General features: G+C 45.5%; 1 protein-coding gene across 2 annotated transcripts in view; it reads left to right on the top strand.

The window, feature by feature from the left end:
* Nucleotides 1–17791, top strand: part of LOC311355506 (collagen alpha-1(XI) chain-like) — a gene marked incomplete at both ends in the record, with an annotated part of 70784 nt that overhangs the window by 35394 nt on the left and 17599 nt on the right. For both annotated transcript variants that reach the window (XM_084475264.1, XM_084475263.1), the window contains 18 exons: nucleotides 515–568; nucleotides 840–947; nucleotides 1156–1209; nucleotides 3056–3109; nucleotides 5706–5750; nucleotides 6412–6465; nucleotides 6628–6672; nucleotides 7549–7602; nucleotides 7962–8015; nucleotides 10346–10399; nucleotides 10712–10819; nucleotides 13693–13782; nucleotides 15175–15228; nucleotides 15927–16034; nucleotides 16197–16304; nucleotides 16848–16901; nucleotides 17072–17125; nucleotides 17331–17438. In XM_084475264.1, coding sequence (XP_084331390.1) covers nucleotides 515–568; nucleotides 840–947; nucleotides 1156–1209; nucleotides 3056–3109; nucleotides 5706–5750; nucleotides 6412–6465; nucleotides 6628–6672; nucleotides 7549–7602; nucleotides 7962–8015; nucleotides 10346–10399; nucleotides 10712–10819; nucleotides 13693–13782; nucleotides 15175–15228; nucleotides 15927–16034; nucleotides 16197–16304; nucleotides 16848–16901; nucleotides 17072–17125; nucleotides 17331–17438 — 1260 coding nt within the window. The remainder of the gene's footprint in view (nucleotides 1–514; nucleotides 569–839; nucleotides 948–1155; nucleotides 1210–3055; nucleotides 3110–5705; nucleotides 5751–6411; nucleotides 6466–6627; nucleotides 6673–7548; nucleotides 7603–7961; nucleotides 8016–10345; nucleotides 10400–10711; nucleotides 10820–13692; nucleotides 13783–15174; nucleotides 15229–15926; nucleotides 16035–16196; nucleotides 16305–16847; nucleotides 16902–17071; nucleotides 17126–17330; nucleotides 17439–17791) is intronic.

Here is a 17791-nt window from a genome sequence, read left to right as displayed (position 1 = left end):
CTGTGGCCTTCAGCATCACTTGAATCCTGGTCATTAATATCGGCATGTCCTCTTGAGTGGACCAGAGGGGTTTCAAATTATTAAATTATTTCAGAAGAATAAGCCATCCCCGTTTACACACTTGCACATGCTAAACATGATAATGGTGCATACATGGTTTTTTTTCTTATATATTTTACCCAGATTTTCAATCATAATGAAATTAATAGCATTCTTTTTCCCATTCTTGGAATGTTGTTACGGTTTGCTACCAGCAGGTGGCAGCAACGGGCATGTGATTCCTCCTAGCTAAAGGCAGGTAGCATCGAGCCGTTGATATCCAAAACATGACACACTTCCTGGCACTCTAGGAAACCGACACTTTTAAAACCCAATGAATCAAACAAACAATGAAGAAACGAGAACAATTATTACAAATGAAGAGGCTCAGCAGAAGCAACCCCTTAGTATTAGAGTGAAAACAATGTGTTGTCTGAACAACAACATGAACATTTACGTTGTGGTGTTGTTTCAGGGCGAGGATGGCTTCCCTGGATTCAAGGGAGATATGGGTCTCAAGGGAGACCGGGTAAGGAGTCGCTGCTCATCCTCTCTCACCAATCCCCCATTTCCTGCTGGTGGTCGTGGTTTGCATACGTGATTACACAATTAACCTCTACTCTCCCTTCTTCTCCTCTCTACCCATTCCTCCTCTGCCTTCATCCCCCTTTTATGCTCTTATGTTTGTGTGTGTGGGTGTGTGCGTGTGTGCGCGCGTGTGGGCGTGCGTGTGTGTGTGTGTATGTGTGTGTGTTTATGTGTGTGTGTCTGTGTCTCTGTCTGTGTGTGCGACACCAAAGGGAGAGCTGGGTATGTTGGGGCCTCGTGGTGAGGATGGTCCTGAGGGCCCCAAGGGCCGAGCGGGCCCTAACGGAGAGTCGGGCCCTATGGGTCATGCTGGTGAAAAGGTGGGCACTGTCTTCAAAACGTTCAGATGATCATACTTTTTAATTGAAAACAAAAAACGTGTGTGGTATTGGATATTATAATATTGTAATATTGGAATAGTTGTTGTTCCTCATCAATGAGTTGTTTGAGCTCAGAGAGTTGTTGTTGTTGTTGTTGTTGTTGTTGGTGCTTGCAGTGCATTGTGTGCTCATTGACTACCTCCTACAGGGTAAACTGGGGGTCCCCGGACTGCCAGGCTATCCAGGAAGACAGGGGCCAAAGGTACAATCCCCCACTGCCCCCCCAACACCCCACATCCAATCAAACACAATAAAAACATGGTGCTTAATCCAGCTCCACAAATTGCATTGATTAACTGACACGTTGATAGCCTTGGCTCCTCCTCCCCGGACACGGTGTTGCACCTGGTAACAGTCCTCATACACGGCCCTTGATATTTCTCTGTTGTCACGGTCCCTCACCTGGTAACAGTCCTCATACACGGCCCTTGATATTTCTCTGTTGTCACGGTCCCTCATCTGGTAACAGTCCTCATACACGGCCCTTGATATTTCTCTGTTGTCATGGTCCCTCACCTGGTAACAGTCCTCATACACGGCCCTTGATATTTCTCTGTTGTCACGGTCCCTCACCTGGTAACAGTCCTCATACACGGCCCTTGATATTTCTCTGTTGTCACGGTCCCTCACCTGGTAACAGTCCTCATACACGGCCCTTGATATTTCTCTGTTGTCACGGTCCCTCACCTGGTAACAGTCCTCATACACGGCCCTTGATATTTCTCTGTTGTCACGGTCCCTCACCTGCCGTTCTCTGAATGCCAGTTAATTCTTAACGTTAGGCATGAAGAAACAACAGGCAGGCGTCCTTTCCAAATCAGTGACCTATGTGGGTTTGCAGATTCATATCATTCGCTTTATTTAATAATTTAGTTGTTTTCTAGTATGTTTGGACTGTATGTCAGCTGAAAACTAACAAAAAATGTTTTATTATGGATGAGCTCAGAAGGTACGTAGCATAAAGGTTAGCATAAAAAACACAAAACGTCAGCTTACACCTGGTGCAACAGACAATCATGAGTCTTTCATGATCCGCTTACTTTAGATTACAATAGCTTCTAATGATATTTTTCCTGCTGGCCAATAATGATTATAATTATGACTATAAAAGTGTAGTAATTGTAATCTGAGAAAAATATGATAAAAAAAAAAGATGTCTCTTCATAACTTCAAAGACTTTATTATTGTAAAGTGATGTCTGAATAGTCAGATTAAACTATTTTATTGTTCTAGTTCCATTAAAACAACACTTAACGCCTCCATCTCCATGGTTATCCTCAACATCCAGACGGAAAATTGTGCTCAGGGCATGACCTTATTTGGAGTTATAGACCCAGGGCTAATAGAGAGTCTTGACATTTTCATTTTCAAATTGGAAACAAAAAACATGATTTTTCAATCGCATTCGTAGGAAACAATGTTGTTATCCCTGAGGAGTTGAGTGACAGAAACTCATTGCATTGCGATGGTTCCAGCAGGTGTTTTGTTCTACTGAAACACCTCAGATGCAAAGCTGCAGAGAGAGTGCCCTGTTTCCCTAAGCAGCTTTCCAACCTATGGTGCCAAGAAGCCGCCCAATGCCAGGAAATCAGAGCAGTTGGCACTTTAGACCTGTCAGTGGCTTTGCTGTATAGTTTTAATCCACTAAAGCCACTCCTCCAAAGCCTTATTTTATTTTTTTCCCAAAAGCACAAAAACGCACCCAAACACCCAAGCCCCTAACAGAATGAGTATCCCAGTCAACACATGAGTATCCCAGTCAAACGGCACCTGAGTGCCACAAACACACGCGTGCTGTTAGCTCGCTGTTAGCTCGCTGTTAGCTTCCCTCTGCGGTGGATCCCTTGCAGATGCTAATCTGAGTCAACGTGATCCGACCAACACAGGCAGCTAGCTCCTGTTGGGGCCCGTCTGTCCTCATCAGGAGTTCCCTGACCTGCCCCCCACGCAACCCCACTCACATGTTGTCCTCCACAATGCACACACACACACACACACACACACACTGTCACTGCAACTGTCCTAATGTTTAACTGTACTGTTTGTAGGGTTCAACTGGCTTCCCTGGGTTTGCTGGAGCCAATGGAGAAAAAGGAGGCAGGGTAAAGACCACAGACACGCACGCACGCACACACACACACACACACACACACACACACACACACACACACACACACACACACACACACACACACACACACACACACACAAATGACACAGGAGTGTGCCCATGTCCACACTTATTACACTTATACATTGTCATGCAGTGTTACAGACAGGAATGGAAAAACATGCATACTCACACACACACAAATACTCTCGATAGAGACAGACTTCCTTCCCAAGTGTTTGTGTAATACATTTGAAGAGCCATCATAATCCCACACAAAAGGAAATTGGTTCCAATTAGGGAAGCGTCAGTGTGATGGCTCAGCATGAAAAGACCTGGAGCCAGGATCAATGTCACCCAGCCAGAGAGGAGAACACAACGACCCCCTGGACTGTCAATAACTCCACCACCACCAACCCCATCCTTATCACCACCACCAACCCCTCCCTATCACCACCAATTCCACCACCAACACCATCGCCATCACCACCTCCATTACCACCACCACCACCAGCAGCACCACACCCACCACCCCCAGCACTACCACACCACTCCCTCCATCACCACCACTGCCTCCATCACCACAACCACCACCATCACCACCACACGCCCTCCACCCCCCATCACTCCCACACCACTCCCTCCATCACCATCGCCACCTCCATTACCACCACCACCACCACCACCTCCATCACCGCTGCCCCAGTCCAGGGCTGAATTTCTTTCCCACTTGGCCCCTCTCTTATGATGACACCTCTGTAAAACAGGCCTATTAGAAGCAAACAAAATGTCACTCTGTCTGTCTACACAAAGTGACGGCTGAAGAGGAGAATAAGGAGGGTGCAGAACGGCAGTCATTAGTTCATGTTTAATGGATAATGTGGTTGGGGAGAGGTGTCACCCCCCACACCCGGAGAATGTCAGCATGACTCAAGGACACCTTCCCATGGACTCACTAAGGCCCACTGGCCCCAGCTAGCACACAAGGCTCCCTCCCTGTATGTCCTCCAGGGTGGAATGCTCCTCATGTTGCTGCTCATATCCCTCGCGCTAAGTGTCCCTCTTTACGGTTGTGGCAGAAGCAATGCTGCGTGAATGCACTCAGCGATAAGGACGATATAAGTTTCCATAACTTCTGCTCCCAAAGTGATGTAGTTCATGATGGTTATTGATGTTATGATTGATGGTTGATCTTTGATTTCACTTCAGCATTGTCCTCCTTTTTTCGCTGCTCAGGTGTTAGCACTTAGCACACGTTGATTGCGTTATGCACGCCTCTGACATTAGCAAAGCCTCCCTCTAAATGCCACATAAGACCGTTATGTAGTGCAATCAGGGAATGATCTCATTAGCGTTGACCTTTTACTAGCTCAATAAAATTCAGGCGCTAGCTTTTGTGATACTGTGGTGTGGTTCGGCACAAAGCACACTGTAGCCTGACTCTCACACAGGCAGGCACACACACACACACACACACACACACACACACACACACACACACACACACACACACACACACACCATCACCTAACTGTCATAAACATACACACACACACACACACACAGTTCACAAACCCATGTTTGTGTGTGATCCCCACTTCCAGTCTTCCAGTTTTTATAGTCCATCATCATCTGCAGCCCTTCTGTGGTGTTCATGGTGACTGATCAGCTGTTTGAGAAGACGCTCCACAGAAGAAGATGTAATTATATGGGGAGCTCGCCAACCGTTAAAAGGGTCGTAGCTGCCGATTACCAACAAGCGAAAAAAAAAAGTATCTTGTGGTTGATGGCGGCTTTCATCAGACTGGAGAAACATATTGCCTCCCACTCAATCACAGAATGATTCTCGCATCAGACAGAAATTCCAATCCAACATTAGATATTTCTGTGATGTCTTGGATTACACACACACAGACATGTTCACAGTCGCGCACACAAGCAGGTACGTAGGCAAGCACACTTATGCGCAAGAACACGCACACAAACACCCACAGTCCGGTGAGTCTGGTCATCACTTTGCTTGCTAAGCCTTATACAAAATTTAATTCCACCATAACCCCCTCCTAGCCCCTCCCTATGCAATCAATTATTAATGCCAGCAGAATGACTGTCATGGCAAGAATGACACATGCTTTGTGTCAGGGCCCAAGTTGAAAACCAGAGGCCAAGGAAGAAAGGATTATGAAAAGGTTTAGGTTCTTTCATCAGAAAGCCCAAGATGTTCCTCATGCACCCACTGGAAGATGCAACGCAAAGACGCTGAGGACCTGAAAGAAGACCGACTAGGCTGTAGCAGAGAACTGGGAAAGATGCTCCCTCCCTGAAGCATTTTGTTCCATCAAACTAAAATTCAGAGGTTGGCTACACAGTGACTTCACAACTGGCTAGTAAGCTCCTGTGATGTGCTCGAGGAATGATAAAAACCATTGACTAAGACAACATGCTAAAAATCACCATAACACAGAACGTATACAGTTTGAACTCGTCTGTGACTCTTCAACTCCCAGATTAATTAGGGTAAGAAAGAGAGTGGTTTGAATCACCATGCGCCAGATATAAGTAAAGATATATTTCTGTTTCCATCACAGGGTGTCGCAGGTAAACCGGGTCCAAGGGGACAAAGAGGTCCGACGGTACGTATCCCCACTACAACCATCTGCTCATCTCATGCTAATGCTAATAGCATTCTAATGCTATCTCAGTGATTACAGTGAAAACGGTCGATGTAAATAAATAAATTTAGTATTTAATTAGTACATCCGTCAAGGTCTTGAATCCACATCTGACCTTGTTCTGAAAGATTTGTTTATCTGAAAACCTCTTCATGGACAGCTAATGAAATACATTTTTGGTGATGTAACTCATTATTATTATTATGGTACTATAAGTCACTCCCTCTTGAGACCAAAGCACAAGATGCTTTCTGCTTGCTTCACACTAGTTTCTTTAGGACACAGAATTAAAAAAAAGGACATCTGACCCGACACAGCCATGTTCTTTGGACTCTGACTGTACTTCTGTTATAGAAGTGCATGCTCTCATCTCTCTATCTCATGCTCTCTGTCAGTCATTCTGATGTCCTCTCTCTATCTCATGCACTCTGTCAGTCGTTCTAATGTCATCTCTATCTCATGCTCTGTCAGTCGTTCTAATGTCCTCTCTATCTCATGCTCTCTGTCAGTCGTTCTAATGTCCTCTCTATCTCATGCTCTCTGTCAGTCATTCTAATGTTCTCTCTATCTCATGCTCTCTGTCAGTCGTTCTAATGTCCTCTCTCTCCCTCCCCCACCATAGGGGCCACGCGGTGGACGAGGGGCCCGAGGTCCAACAGGCAAGCCAGGCCCCAAGGTACTTCATACGTCAGACTATTTTGAATATTCTGATTTTCACATTCAGTTAAATGTATTAATCGTAAAGGAAACAGAACACATTTGTTGTGCCAGGCAGTAAAAGAAAAGCATGATTAACTGAGTTCTGTGTGACACTGACGGCTCTGTCTCTCTCCTGAAGGGGACAGCGGGCAACGACGGACCCCCAGGCCCACCCGGAGAGAGGGTGAGTGCAGAGCCCAGGCATTAGCACTGTCTTAATGTAACTCAGGGGACACGTGCCCCCCCCAGGGACCCTGTGTTTAGCAGACGACTCCATATCTTTCTCCGCCCTCCAGAGGCTGCAGAGACCTCTGCATAATGAAAGCCCCCCCCCCCCATCCTCTCCTGAATGTCTGAAAGCAGATGTTGTTGTTTGGACCCTTTGCTCTTTGGGATGGACAATGGTGATAAAAAGCAGTGGCGTGTGTCTGTAAATGTTTTCTGGCCCTAGTAGCAGCTGGCTCATGTTTCCCTGAGCAGCCATACACTGGTGTGTGTGTGTGTGTGTGTGTGTGTGTGTGTGTGTGTGTGTGTGTGTGTGTGTGTGTGTGTGTGTGTGTGTGTGTGAGCGGATTCCTCTATTGGATTGTTCTTCTTCTAGCTTTCTTGTTCTTCATCAACCTTCTCTGTTCGAATCTCCTCTCTTGAAAGGTATATTCAGAAATAATTTATATAGTTAACAAACCCATCTGGTACCCCTTAAACATGTATTGTGAACCTCTAAATCCATATCCCAAAAATATTACACCATACATATACACCATAATATTACAACTTACACTTTGACATTTGTCTGTTAGGATCTAGTTTCCTGAAGGTGCTTTGTGTTTAGGTAAACAAGCCCGCCTCCCCTGTCTTGGTCAGTCACCAGCAACCAGCCAGCTATATTGTTGTTGTTGTTATGGCAACCCCCCACCGCTTTGGGGCTGGTGTATGCTGGTTTACTGCGTGAGAATGTGTGATCTTTGTGAGAACACTGTGAGAACAATGTTTATTTGGACTATTTGTACACTGTTCTTGTTTCAGTTGTATTTACTTTATTCCCTGTTCATTGTCTCAGGGGCCTCAAGGACCCCAGGGGCCGGTCGGCTTCCCTGGACCAAAGGGCCCACCTGTGAGTAAAATCTTTTCTGCACATAAACACAAGCAATTATGAACGTGAAATGATCTTTTATGTGATTGTTATTCAGGGAGTCTTCCTTCCTCTACAGTCGAGTCAGTAAAGCTTTGTGTTTATTGATTTGCCTTGTTGAGCAACATGAACGGCACTAAGTGTGATTAAGAGTGATTATATCATTCTCAATTTCACTTTAAATGTGAACAGTAATATGTTCAAACGTTTTTTTTCAGAGAATTTAAGGAATAAATGATTATCATCAGTACAATTGAATGTATTTATCTTTTGGCAGGAATCTTCGATTTGACTGACATTGAGTTCATCACTCTCTGACTGTGTCTGTTTCTGTTTGGCAGGGACCTGCAGGAAAGGACGGCCTGCCCGGACACCCCGGCCAGCGTGGAGAGACAGTGAGTCCCTGCCTCAGTCCTTCACCTTGTTTCATACATGTGGCACACATCTGGCCCTGGTGATCTGCTGCAACACAGCCTTGGTGAACCTACAGATTTTGTTTACCAACAGTGACTTTGTGCACCAACAGTGGTCTGGTGAACCATAAGATATCTGGTCCACCAGTGGTCTGGTAAACCAACATTGACTTGCGATTTGTGCGATCTGGTGAACCATAAGATAGGGGAGATTGGTGTACCATCTGTGGTTTGGTGCACCATCAGTGGTGACGCAATGCATTCAACACCGCCTTTACTTAACATTGTGGACACATTTAATCTTTATACAATCAAAAAATGTCCAAATGGACCTCCTAACAGAATACCATTCAGTGTCCAATCATCTCCCAAGACCTCATCTTCACCTCGGTTCACTATCTCCTGATTTTCACTCAAAGCTTATCACCGCTTTCTACAGACCCACCTGTTGTTTGGTAGAGTGGACCTCGGGTTCAATGGATCCCACCACCCCACCCTCGCCCTGCAGTCTTGCTCTCATCCCTGTCCTGCTATCTAATATTGTGGATCAAAACTATTTTTGAGAAATGTACAAATAGTTGGTCATATGGACGGTCTAATGGTTTGTGGCGCTTGTGACAAACCAAGCTATTTAAGTCAACAAAGAACCAACTGTTGCTGAAGTGATTTGACCTCTTTGGAAAGTGAGGGAACTTGCTTGAACGATGGAACTGCAGAATGTGCGTTGTGGAAGCAAGGAGTTTAAGAGCCGTGCGGAAGAGTTACTGGAGCAGGGATTCACCCCGCTGAAGGACCCTGGAGCAGGATTCACCCCGCTGAAGGACCCTGGAGCAGGATTCACCCCGCTGAAGGACACTGGAGCAGGATTCACCCCGCTGAAGGACCCTGGAGCAGGATTCACCCCACTCAAGGACCCTAGGCCACCATCAGCTGGCCAGCCACAGCCCTTATGTCAGCCCTTATCCTCGGTTGTATCCGTGCTTTGTATGCAGCGGCCGTCCCCCAACCACTCAGCCCTGAGGAGCCTTAAACACACTGCATAATGCACAACCTGTAACACATTCACCTCCCCACCCCCTCTTCCTCTCTAACAATCTCTATCATAGTGATCTGCAAACCCCCCCCCCCACACACACACACACACACACAGATACACACAATCCCCACCCAAGGTTTAAACGACCACTACGCAGCGATCTCATTAACAGCGTTTATGAAGAGTTTTCATTAACGCCTTCTCTGGTTGAAGATTTATATGGGGCTCCTGGAGCATCCGATACAAGAATTGATCACAGTAATCAAACCCACCAGTACCCCTTCCCCCCACCCCACCATTCCCTGCCCTACACGTCTCCACCTGCTCTCAGGTTTGTGAGGGGACAGGTTTTGGCGCTGTTACCATGGCGTCCGATAGACCAGCAATGGATGAATAATGCATCAGCATCAATCATGACGCACACTGATCGATGGAGCCAGAGTGGTTGTGATCAGAGGGGGCCAACAGTCCCATGTCATTGTCGTCCATTAAAACCTGCCTTAATCAAGGCAGGTTACAAAGATGAGTAAATGGAGGACAGACTACTGCACACGTTGAATACTGATTGGATTGGAAACAGAGATACAGATGGCTGAGAACAGATCTATGTTCTAATGGGGCCGTGAGGTGGACCTCCGTCTCTATTAGATCCAGTAGCTCCAGTGACAGCCCGCTAGCTCTGTGTTCTACTAACGGGAACATTGGCTGTACACTCAGTATAATAATCATAACCATGCATAAATGTATCAGCAGGGTTCATAGATCTGTGACTGGTGACTGGAGGGAGTGTCCGGGAGCACCGTTCATCTGTTAATGATCACTGAAATTGTCGAGATTAAAGAATGATCAAAAACACAAACAATGTGTGTCCGTAATACATTCAAATTGCGATACTTCTACGGCATATCATAAAATAGGCTACAGCTAAGGTCATGATACCAATATGGTGATCTGCAAATACCCTGCCAATACTATGCATGACACACAATATAAAACGTGTAGACCTGTCCAACAAGGGAACCACAATAGACATCCTTATAATTCTCCATTTTACATTTAAAAGACGTCGTCCTGTGCTCAAGTAGTGGTGCTGATGAAGCGTTGATTGTGCATCGTGAATCACCACTCTGCATCAGACATCGAACCGCAGTGTTTCTCTCCCTGGACAAACACATTTGATGAGGACATAAGTGGTGTTATCAATGGCAGGGGCCATTGCAGCATGTTGTGTTTAATATGGTCTGATAGTAATGATACTTCTCTTCTCTATCTTTAGGGTTTCCAAGGAAAGACAGGCCCCCCGGGGCCAGGAGGAGTGGTCGGACCCCAGGTAAGAGGATCTCAACCATAGCTGAATCATCACCTTTGGTTACATTACTTAATATTTCAGTTTCCCTTTATGGTTGCTAGTTACATTTTAATACTTTGGAATTTAAGAACCACTGATATTTATTTGTTTCATATGTTGTCATCGACATAAATATAAATGATGATGGGTTGATTTATGCAGCACATTCATAGCAAACATCTTCTTATAATGAGGGAAGTACACAATGCAAACCACGCAGCCGTCTCTCTGCTGAGCTGGATATCACTCTCTGACTTTGGGAGACTCGAAGCTAAAATTGTGTTGGTGCCCTAGGGACCCACCGGAGAGACTGGCCCCGTGGGTGAGAGAGGCCACCCCGGACCCCCAGGCCCACCCGGAGAGCAGGGTCTACCTGGTGCTGCTGGCAAGGAGGGGGCAAAGGTCAGTGCTGGTGAATGACATGAACAGTCCAGGTCTGAAGCTGATGTGATGATAATAAGGGTTTTCAGTTTCAATAAAACAGTTTTACTGTGCAAAGGTACACCAACAATAGAACTGAATCCATTTTATGCAGTGTTTTAACGTTTATAATGGAAGCCAATATGAATCCAAAGCTACAAGGCTTCATGGAGTATCGGTTTTGAATGGATGGTTTGTTTGCGTAATAGCGTAAAATAATTTGTTGAAAAGCATAGTCTGGCACAAAGATAATGATGCTAAAATCTGAAGAAAAAGAAGAAAAGAAAATGAAAACAGCATGCTTTCGTGAGAAATTAGGGTAGTTGAGTTTGCAGGCAGTGGCTGTCTGGAGCTGCCCTCCTAGTCAGCAATCACGTGCACATTAAGGGAAAACACAATCCATCTCGGAGACGGATGGCATTTCTCCCCTTCTATTTTGTTTTTCTTTTTTTTCCCTTCCGAAACCATCCCACATTACAAGGTGCAGCCAGCCTCCCCAGGCCTCCTCCCCCTCCTGCCTCCTCCCTTTCATTTTCTCCCCATCTCCTCCCAGACAGACACTTTAATCAAGTCCGACGGCTAACTGCAAGCCCTCTGCCACTCATGGCACCACCCTCAACCATGGACAGCTCCACACACACACACACACACACACACACACACACTCAAAAGCAGTGTCTCCATCAGTATGCCAAAGGCACATCCTGGAGGTGTTTGCTGGTTGGGCGGCAGAGGCCAAATCCTCTTATGCCTCTTGAGTCTACCCCCCCTGTTTGCAGGTAGAGTCAGGCCTGTCAAGGCCTGACAAGTACCACACTAAATAATACTGCAAGGAAGGAAGAATGAAAGAAGAACTAACACCTTTGGTTTGTGGGGCTTAAAAGGAAAAGGCAAGAGGGGAAAGTTGCTCTTTATGCTCTTGATGCTGTTGTTGCTTCGTTGAGGTTGTGTGCAGCCCACTTTTGGAGGCATCCTAAACACCCAGATAGGGCCAGGTATTAGCAGACGCAATGGAGAAATCTCCTGCCACAGTTTGTGCTTAAACTCTAATGCTGGGTGGAACTGTCCTCCGATCCTTGGATGGATGTCTAGAAAAGGAGACAAATGACACGTATACATCTGGGGATGATCTCAATGTATTGAAGTTGGCCGGGTTGATCCACAAAGTTGTTTGTGTTTAAACTATGGTAATACGTATTGAATGCGACACTTCGTGCCCATTTCATTATTGCTGTATTCCTGCATATTCATGTCCACGGTAATTAGTGTAGAGTTTCCTACACTTCAGCGCTCTGCCGTCAGTGTGTAGCCGCTGATTGAAAAGCAAAGGCAGCCAACATTTGGTGTGACAGCTTTACATTGACTTCTTTTGGATGCAGTGATAATGAATTCAAGAGACTAAAATCCACCCCAGCTCAATTATTGAGTCTGACGGTCAATATTAAGATTAATGTCTGTCACAAAAAGAGAAGAGAAGATCACTAGAAGGGTGTTCAGAAGTCCATTATTCATAATTTATTTATCATAGCTATCATTCATCATAGCTGATGAACTGTCACTGCTTTCGGTATCACTTTACTACTAGTTTAGGAGTAAAGTGATATACAAAGAGAGAGTTAACCATGGTCACTTATTATTAACCAGTAGTTGAGTTGTATATTGTATACATAGGATAGAGTAAACCAGAGTCAGATATTATTAACTAGTTGGGTACTTAAGTAATACACAAAGAGAGAGTGCACCAAAGTCAGATATTATTATAAATTTCAAAGGGGCTTTAGCAAAGGGCCCAAACCAAAATGCTTCTTGACATGGTTAGATAGACATATCAACAAAACATGTGACACAGCAGGGGCTGCCGTTTTTATTATTTTGAAAAAGCCTCCTCTGTACAGTCATGGTAACAAACCCGCCCAGTAATAGAGACATGGTTGTGTTAAGCCCTGGCCTGATTTCCTTCAGATGGAAATCTGCCTGAACGGGAGGGAGGTCAGCGTTTATTCCAGAGCAAATCCAATATGAGCTGGCTGAATGGTGTGGTTCCCAGGCCATGGTAGGACTGCTGGGTCCGAGGATGAGGTGAAAGTAACCCACCAGGTCTGAGAGCAGCTCAGACAGAAGATGTGTGGTACTGATGATGAAGTGAAACAAACATATCAATTCAGGCTAGTAAACTGTTTTGCCAGTTAAAAAAGATAAATTAAAAAAGCATTGGCAGGCAATGTGCCGGGTTAGGGTGTTGCTCTGGTGCCTCGTCCCATCGTGAACAACAGCAGCAGATTACGCTTTATGATTCATATGCTGAATGTGTCTACCTTTATTGATTGTTGGCTACTCTTACTTGCCACTTCTAGCCTGACACTGCCTTTGTGGACAACAATCTGACTCTTATCAGCGGCAGGCAATTTATAAAATGTAATAGAATGGTTTGATAAAAACAAACCCATCATGTGTAAACCAAAAAAAAGGACACAGAAAATGTTAAAAAGTGCCCCTCATTTAACTGATGGTCTATGACTTGTCTGTATCATTTCAAATTGTATCATTTCAAATAGTTTCTTAAGTTCTTGTTTATCATATCTGCTGATTCAATACGAACACGACAGATCGTACATTGTTTTATATAGAAAGCCTGATATAGAAAGCATTACATAGTTATTCTCATATCAAGTTTGGAGTTTTCAGCACTGTAGAAGAGAGTAAAATAATTATGTTATACTTAAAAATTGAGGTTGATGTCGGAGAAGGCTTCAGATAGAAATGTCCTCATGACGGATGCTTCTATAATACTTCTTGTTTGACTTGGCCGTTTCTTTGTTTCCACTGATGTATTTCTCTTCCCCCCCACCCCACAGGGAGACCCGGGCCCTCAGGGGACCTCTGGTAAAGACGGCCCACCCGGCCTCCGAGGCTTTCCCGGTGAGCGAGGTCTACCTGGTGCCACGGTGAGTTCTGCTTCTCGCCTCTTCCGTCCGCCTCCCCGTGCGTCCCGCCCCTCAGCAGCTCCTCCTTCCCTCCCGCCCGCCCGGTCGTGGGCTGAACAATAGTGACAGAGCACGGCAAGCCCAACCTACGAGCAGGCCGCCGCAACGTGTTGAGCTATTCACTTCATTAAAGCCCCCACCCAGCCCTCCTTGGCAAATCAACCGGGCGGGCAGGAAATCTAAAGTGACGTCTGGCAAATGAAACAGCCGCACCTCGACCACGCTCCACCGCCGCCGGTACTGCTGTTTTTCACCAACCGCAATGCATCATGGTCCTTCATTAGTATATAAGGAGGGGGAGGGGAAACTTAACAATAACAACTTGCTGGCTGTTTTGCTCAAGATATTTTTATTTTCTCTTTTGTTTTCACCCATTTCTGGAAATCGTTATGCCTTGTTTACTCAGTGCGTTACTAAGAAGTTGAAGTTAATAATTAGTGTGCCACTGGGAATGGGTTGGGTTTCACCTCCAAGGTCAGTCAGGCTCTCCCCGGGCCCAAAGCACAACACACTGATTGTTTTCCTCCGCTGTAATTTAGTGTAGTGCACAGCCGGGGCCAAGGGAGACTCATTACCCACACTGCCATGAGTACAGCAGCACAGCCTCCTGGGGAGTCACACACGCACACACACACACACACACACACACACGCACACACACACACACACACACACAAATAGGCGCACTACAGGAACCAAAATGAATGCGCACACATACACACATAAACAAACACACTCACACAGACTACCACAAACCCACACAAAATAAACAGTAGCACATCGGTTCATGCTGAAGTAGAAACTCAGAACATATAACAACTAGACTTGTATACTAATGCTAAACACACACAAATTGTGCGCAAAGCACATGCCAATGTGTAAGCAGACATGCACAAAAACCAGTATAATCTTTTTAACACAAACACACACACACACACAAACACACAGGCTCGGTAGATTGTTGCTCATGGAGAAGGGATATTGAAGGGGGAAATGTGAGCCAATGAATGAACATTGCAAACACCGAAGCATGTCTCCGCATAGCCCTCCATTTCTTTAAGTGCCTCCTGTTCATTTCTCTGGCGGTCCGGAAGTTTACTTTATGCTTTTTAAGTTGGTGTTATTTTTGTTATGTTATGCAGTACCTCTTTGGCTTTGGAGGTTAATTTATCTGAGCTTTTACCACGGCAGGTATTGACAACTTGAAAAAAACAGGCTATAGTGAATAAATATGATTGTTTGTGTCTGTAACCTCATTTTTGATAGCATCGTCCTTTGTGTTGTTGTTGTTGTTGTTGGAGTTGTTGTTGTTGGAGTTGTTGTAATCCCCTCATGTCTTGTGTTTGTTTTCAGGGTCCTGCTGGTCTGAAGGGAGGAGAGGGGCCCCAGGGACCCTCCGGCCCCGTCGTAAGTCTGATCTGTACTAAGAACCTATCCAATATCAATATTGTGATGCAATAAGAACACACCTATGCTGACCCAACACACACACACACACACACACACACACACATACCCATCCACTCATTCACTTAAACATCTATCTCCTGGGAAGGGGCGACTCGAAGGTAATATGATCTGTCTGTCTCGCTGACTTCCTAATAAAATGATATTTTGACAGACAGTGTTGACACTGTCTGTGGAGAGGTTTGGTTTGGGGGTGGCTTGTTGTTTACTTGTTGGTAGTCTAATGATAACGGTATGTTATTTATGGGATGGGTGGCATGGTGGGCAGGGGGGAGATACTAGGAACAGGCTGTCCTCTTCCTCATCAGTTGGAAGTGGTTTGGTGTGATGTAATCAAAGCCATAAGGCTCTGGGTGCCCACAGTTAAAAAGTGTGATTTTAACAAACACAGGGACTCTCAACCCACTTAATGGAAACACTGTCCAGCCGCCCTGTTTATGGTGATCCCACTAACTCACTGGTACGACAGCTGTGGACGCCATGGCTTAATTGGCATAGATCAGCATAGATCAGGGTTGCAGATTGGTGGATTAGAGGTTGACACAGCTTCTGAATCAGTAAATGTGTTTTTTGCGTCGTTGTTGTTGACCCTGTATCTTTCTTTTAAACACACGCACACACAATGACCAAACCCACAGGGCTCGCCTGGTGAGAGAGGTTCAGCTGGACCAGCCGGTCCCATCGGTCTGTCTGGTAGGAACGGCCCCCAGGGGCCCCCTGGACCCGCGGGAGAGAAGGGCGCACCTGTACGTTTCTTTGGCTATTACATTTTTATGTTCTGTCTTACATTTGCATTCTTGTAATGAGTTGAACAGATCATGTTAGGCGGGTTCTCACCAAATGTGTGTGTGTGTGTGTGTGTGTGTGTGTGTGTGTGTGTGTGTGGGTGTGTGTGTCCATCACTCTAGGGTGAGAAAGGTCCTCAAGGGCCCGCTGGTAGAGATGGTGTCCAGGGGCCTGTAGGTCTTCCTGGTCCAGCCGGACCCCAGGGACCCCCTGGAGAGGACGGGGACAAGGTCCGTCTGGCTAAATTTCTATCTTTTCTTTACTTTTATCTTGTCTGACCTATTTCCTCTTTCCTCGAGAATTTACAAAATTACCAAAAATACGTATTTCAAACTTCAACAATCAATCTTCATACGTCGTACTATCCCCCCCCCCCCCCCAAGTCTCTCTCCCCCACTGATGCTAATCCATCTTCCTAAGCAGTTCTGCGGCCAAAATGAAATTAGACCAAGTGAAAAATGAAAGTACTGTTGCTCGTCTCATCTAGCCCAAACATAATGCCCAGTAAGGTTTAGTCGGTTCAGCGGCCAAACAGTTGATATCACATCTCCCTTCTGGAGAGAGCTGGGGTTCCGCAGTGCTCATCAATACACATAATGGAGACATTGATGGACAATGGTGTTGCTTTGGTGGGCTTGGTGTTTCTTTTTTTTATGTAACAATAAATGTTGAGTTTTTGAGCTGGAGGTCAGTGTTTAACATGAAGGTTTTGTGTGTGTGTGTGTGTGTGTGTGTGTGTGTGTGTGTGTGTGTTTATGTGTTGTCTTTCCCAGGGAGAGGTTGGAGAGCCTGGACAGAAAGGAAGCAAAGCCGACAAGGGAGAACAGGTGGGTTGTGGGTAATCACAGAGTGACCACCAACCAAAATCATGTCATAAAGTATTTAAATGAATTATACTGCAGTGATACGTCAACCATTATCTTTGCTGTGTCTTTGTTCAAACATGATTTGATCATTTCTTTACGAAATAACAATTTTGTTTTACCTCAATGTCTAGGGTCCCCCCGGCCCTGCTGGTATCCAAGGGCCCATCGGAGCCCCGGGTCCAGCTGTGAGTACCGTTGGACTGACTTCACCAGAACACTAGAGCATGCTAAAAGATTTGCTATACCGATAGATATTGGCTCACACAGTACATCCCTGTTCCCATGCACACAGACATATACAGTCAACAGAAACGTGTTTAGTCTTTATGCACACATATGCAATCACTTCAAACTCTAAATCAGCCAGCATTCTGTGTTGCTTGTGAACAGGGAGCGGATGGAGAGCCAGGTCCCAGAGGACAGCAGGGCATGTTTGGACAGAAGGGAGATGAGGGTGCGAGGGGATTCCCCGGACCCCCTGGACCCATTGGTCTACAGGTTGGTACTCATTCAGTCCGTGCAGTCTAGGTTTAATTGGCACTGAAACTAAATAGTAAGTGAAGGTCAAAGTTGACATGTGTGTCAACTCTTCACCATGGTATGATGCCCAGAGCGTGTGTGTAGTCGACATTATACAAATGTTGTACTTGGTATAGTAGTACATTATCATACTTTAAACAAACTCAATAGTTTAATGGTCAAAGGTTGCCGAAGTAGTCGATCTCAACCTGACTGTTCTCACCTTTCCATAAGAAAATCCTAAGTACTGTCTCTCTAACTTCACCTTAGTTTCTAAGTGAGCTTCAAGAGCTTTCAGCAGCTTTGGCTGCTCTGGTGACGTTTACGTATAA

The sequence above is a fragment of the Micromesistius poutassou genome (genome assembly GCF_964030765.1).
Source record: "Micromesistius poutassou genome assembly, chromosome: 11".
Classification (NCBI taxonomy): domain Eukaryota; kingdom Metazoa; phylum Chordata; class Actinopteri; order Gadiformes; family Gadidae; genus Micromesistius; species Micromesistius poutassou.
The sequence above is the reverse complement of the archived record's forward strand: the minus strand, read 5'-3'. Positions and strand labels throughout refer to the sequence as shown.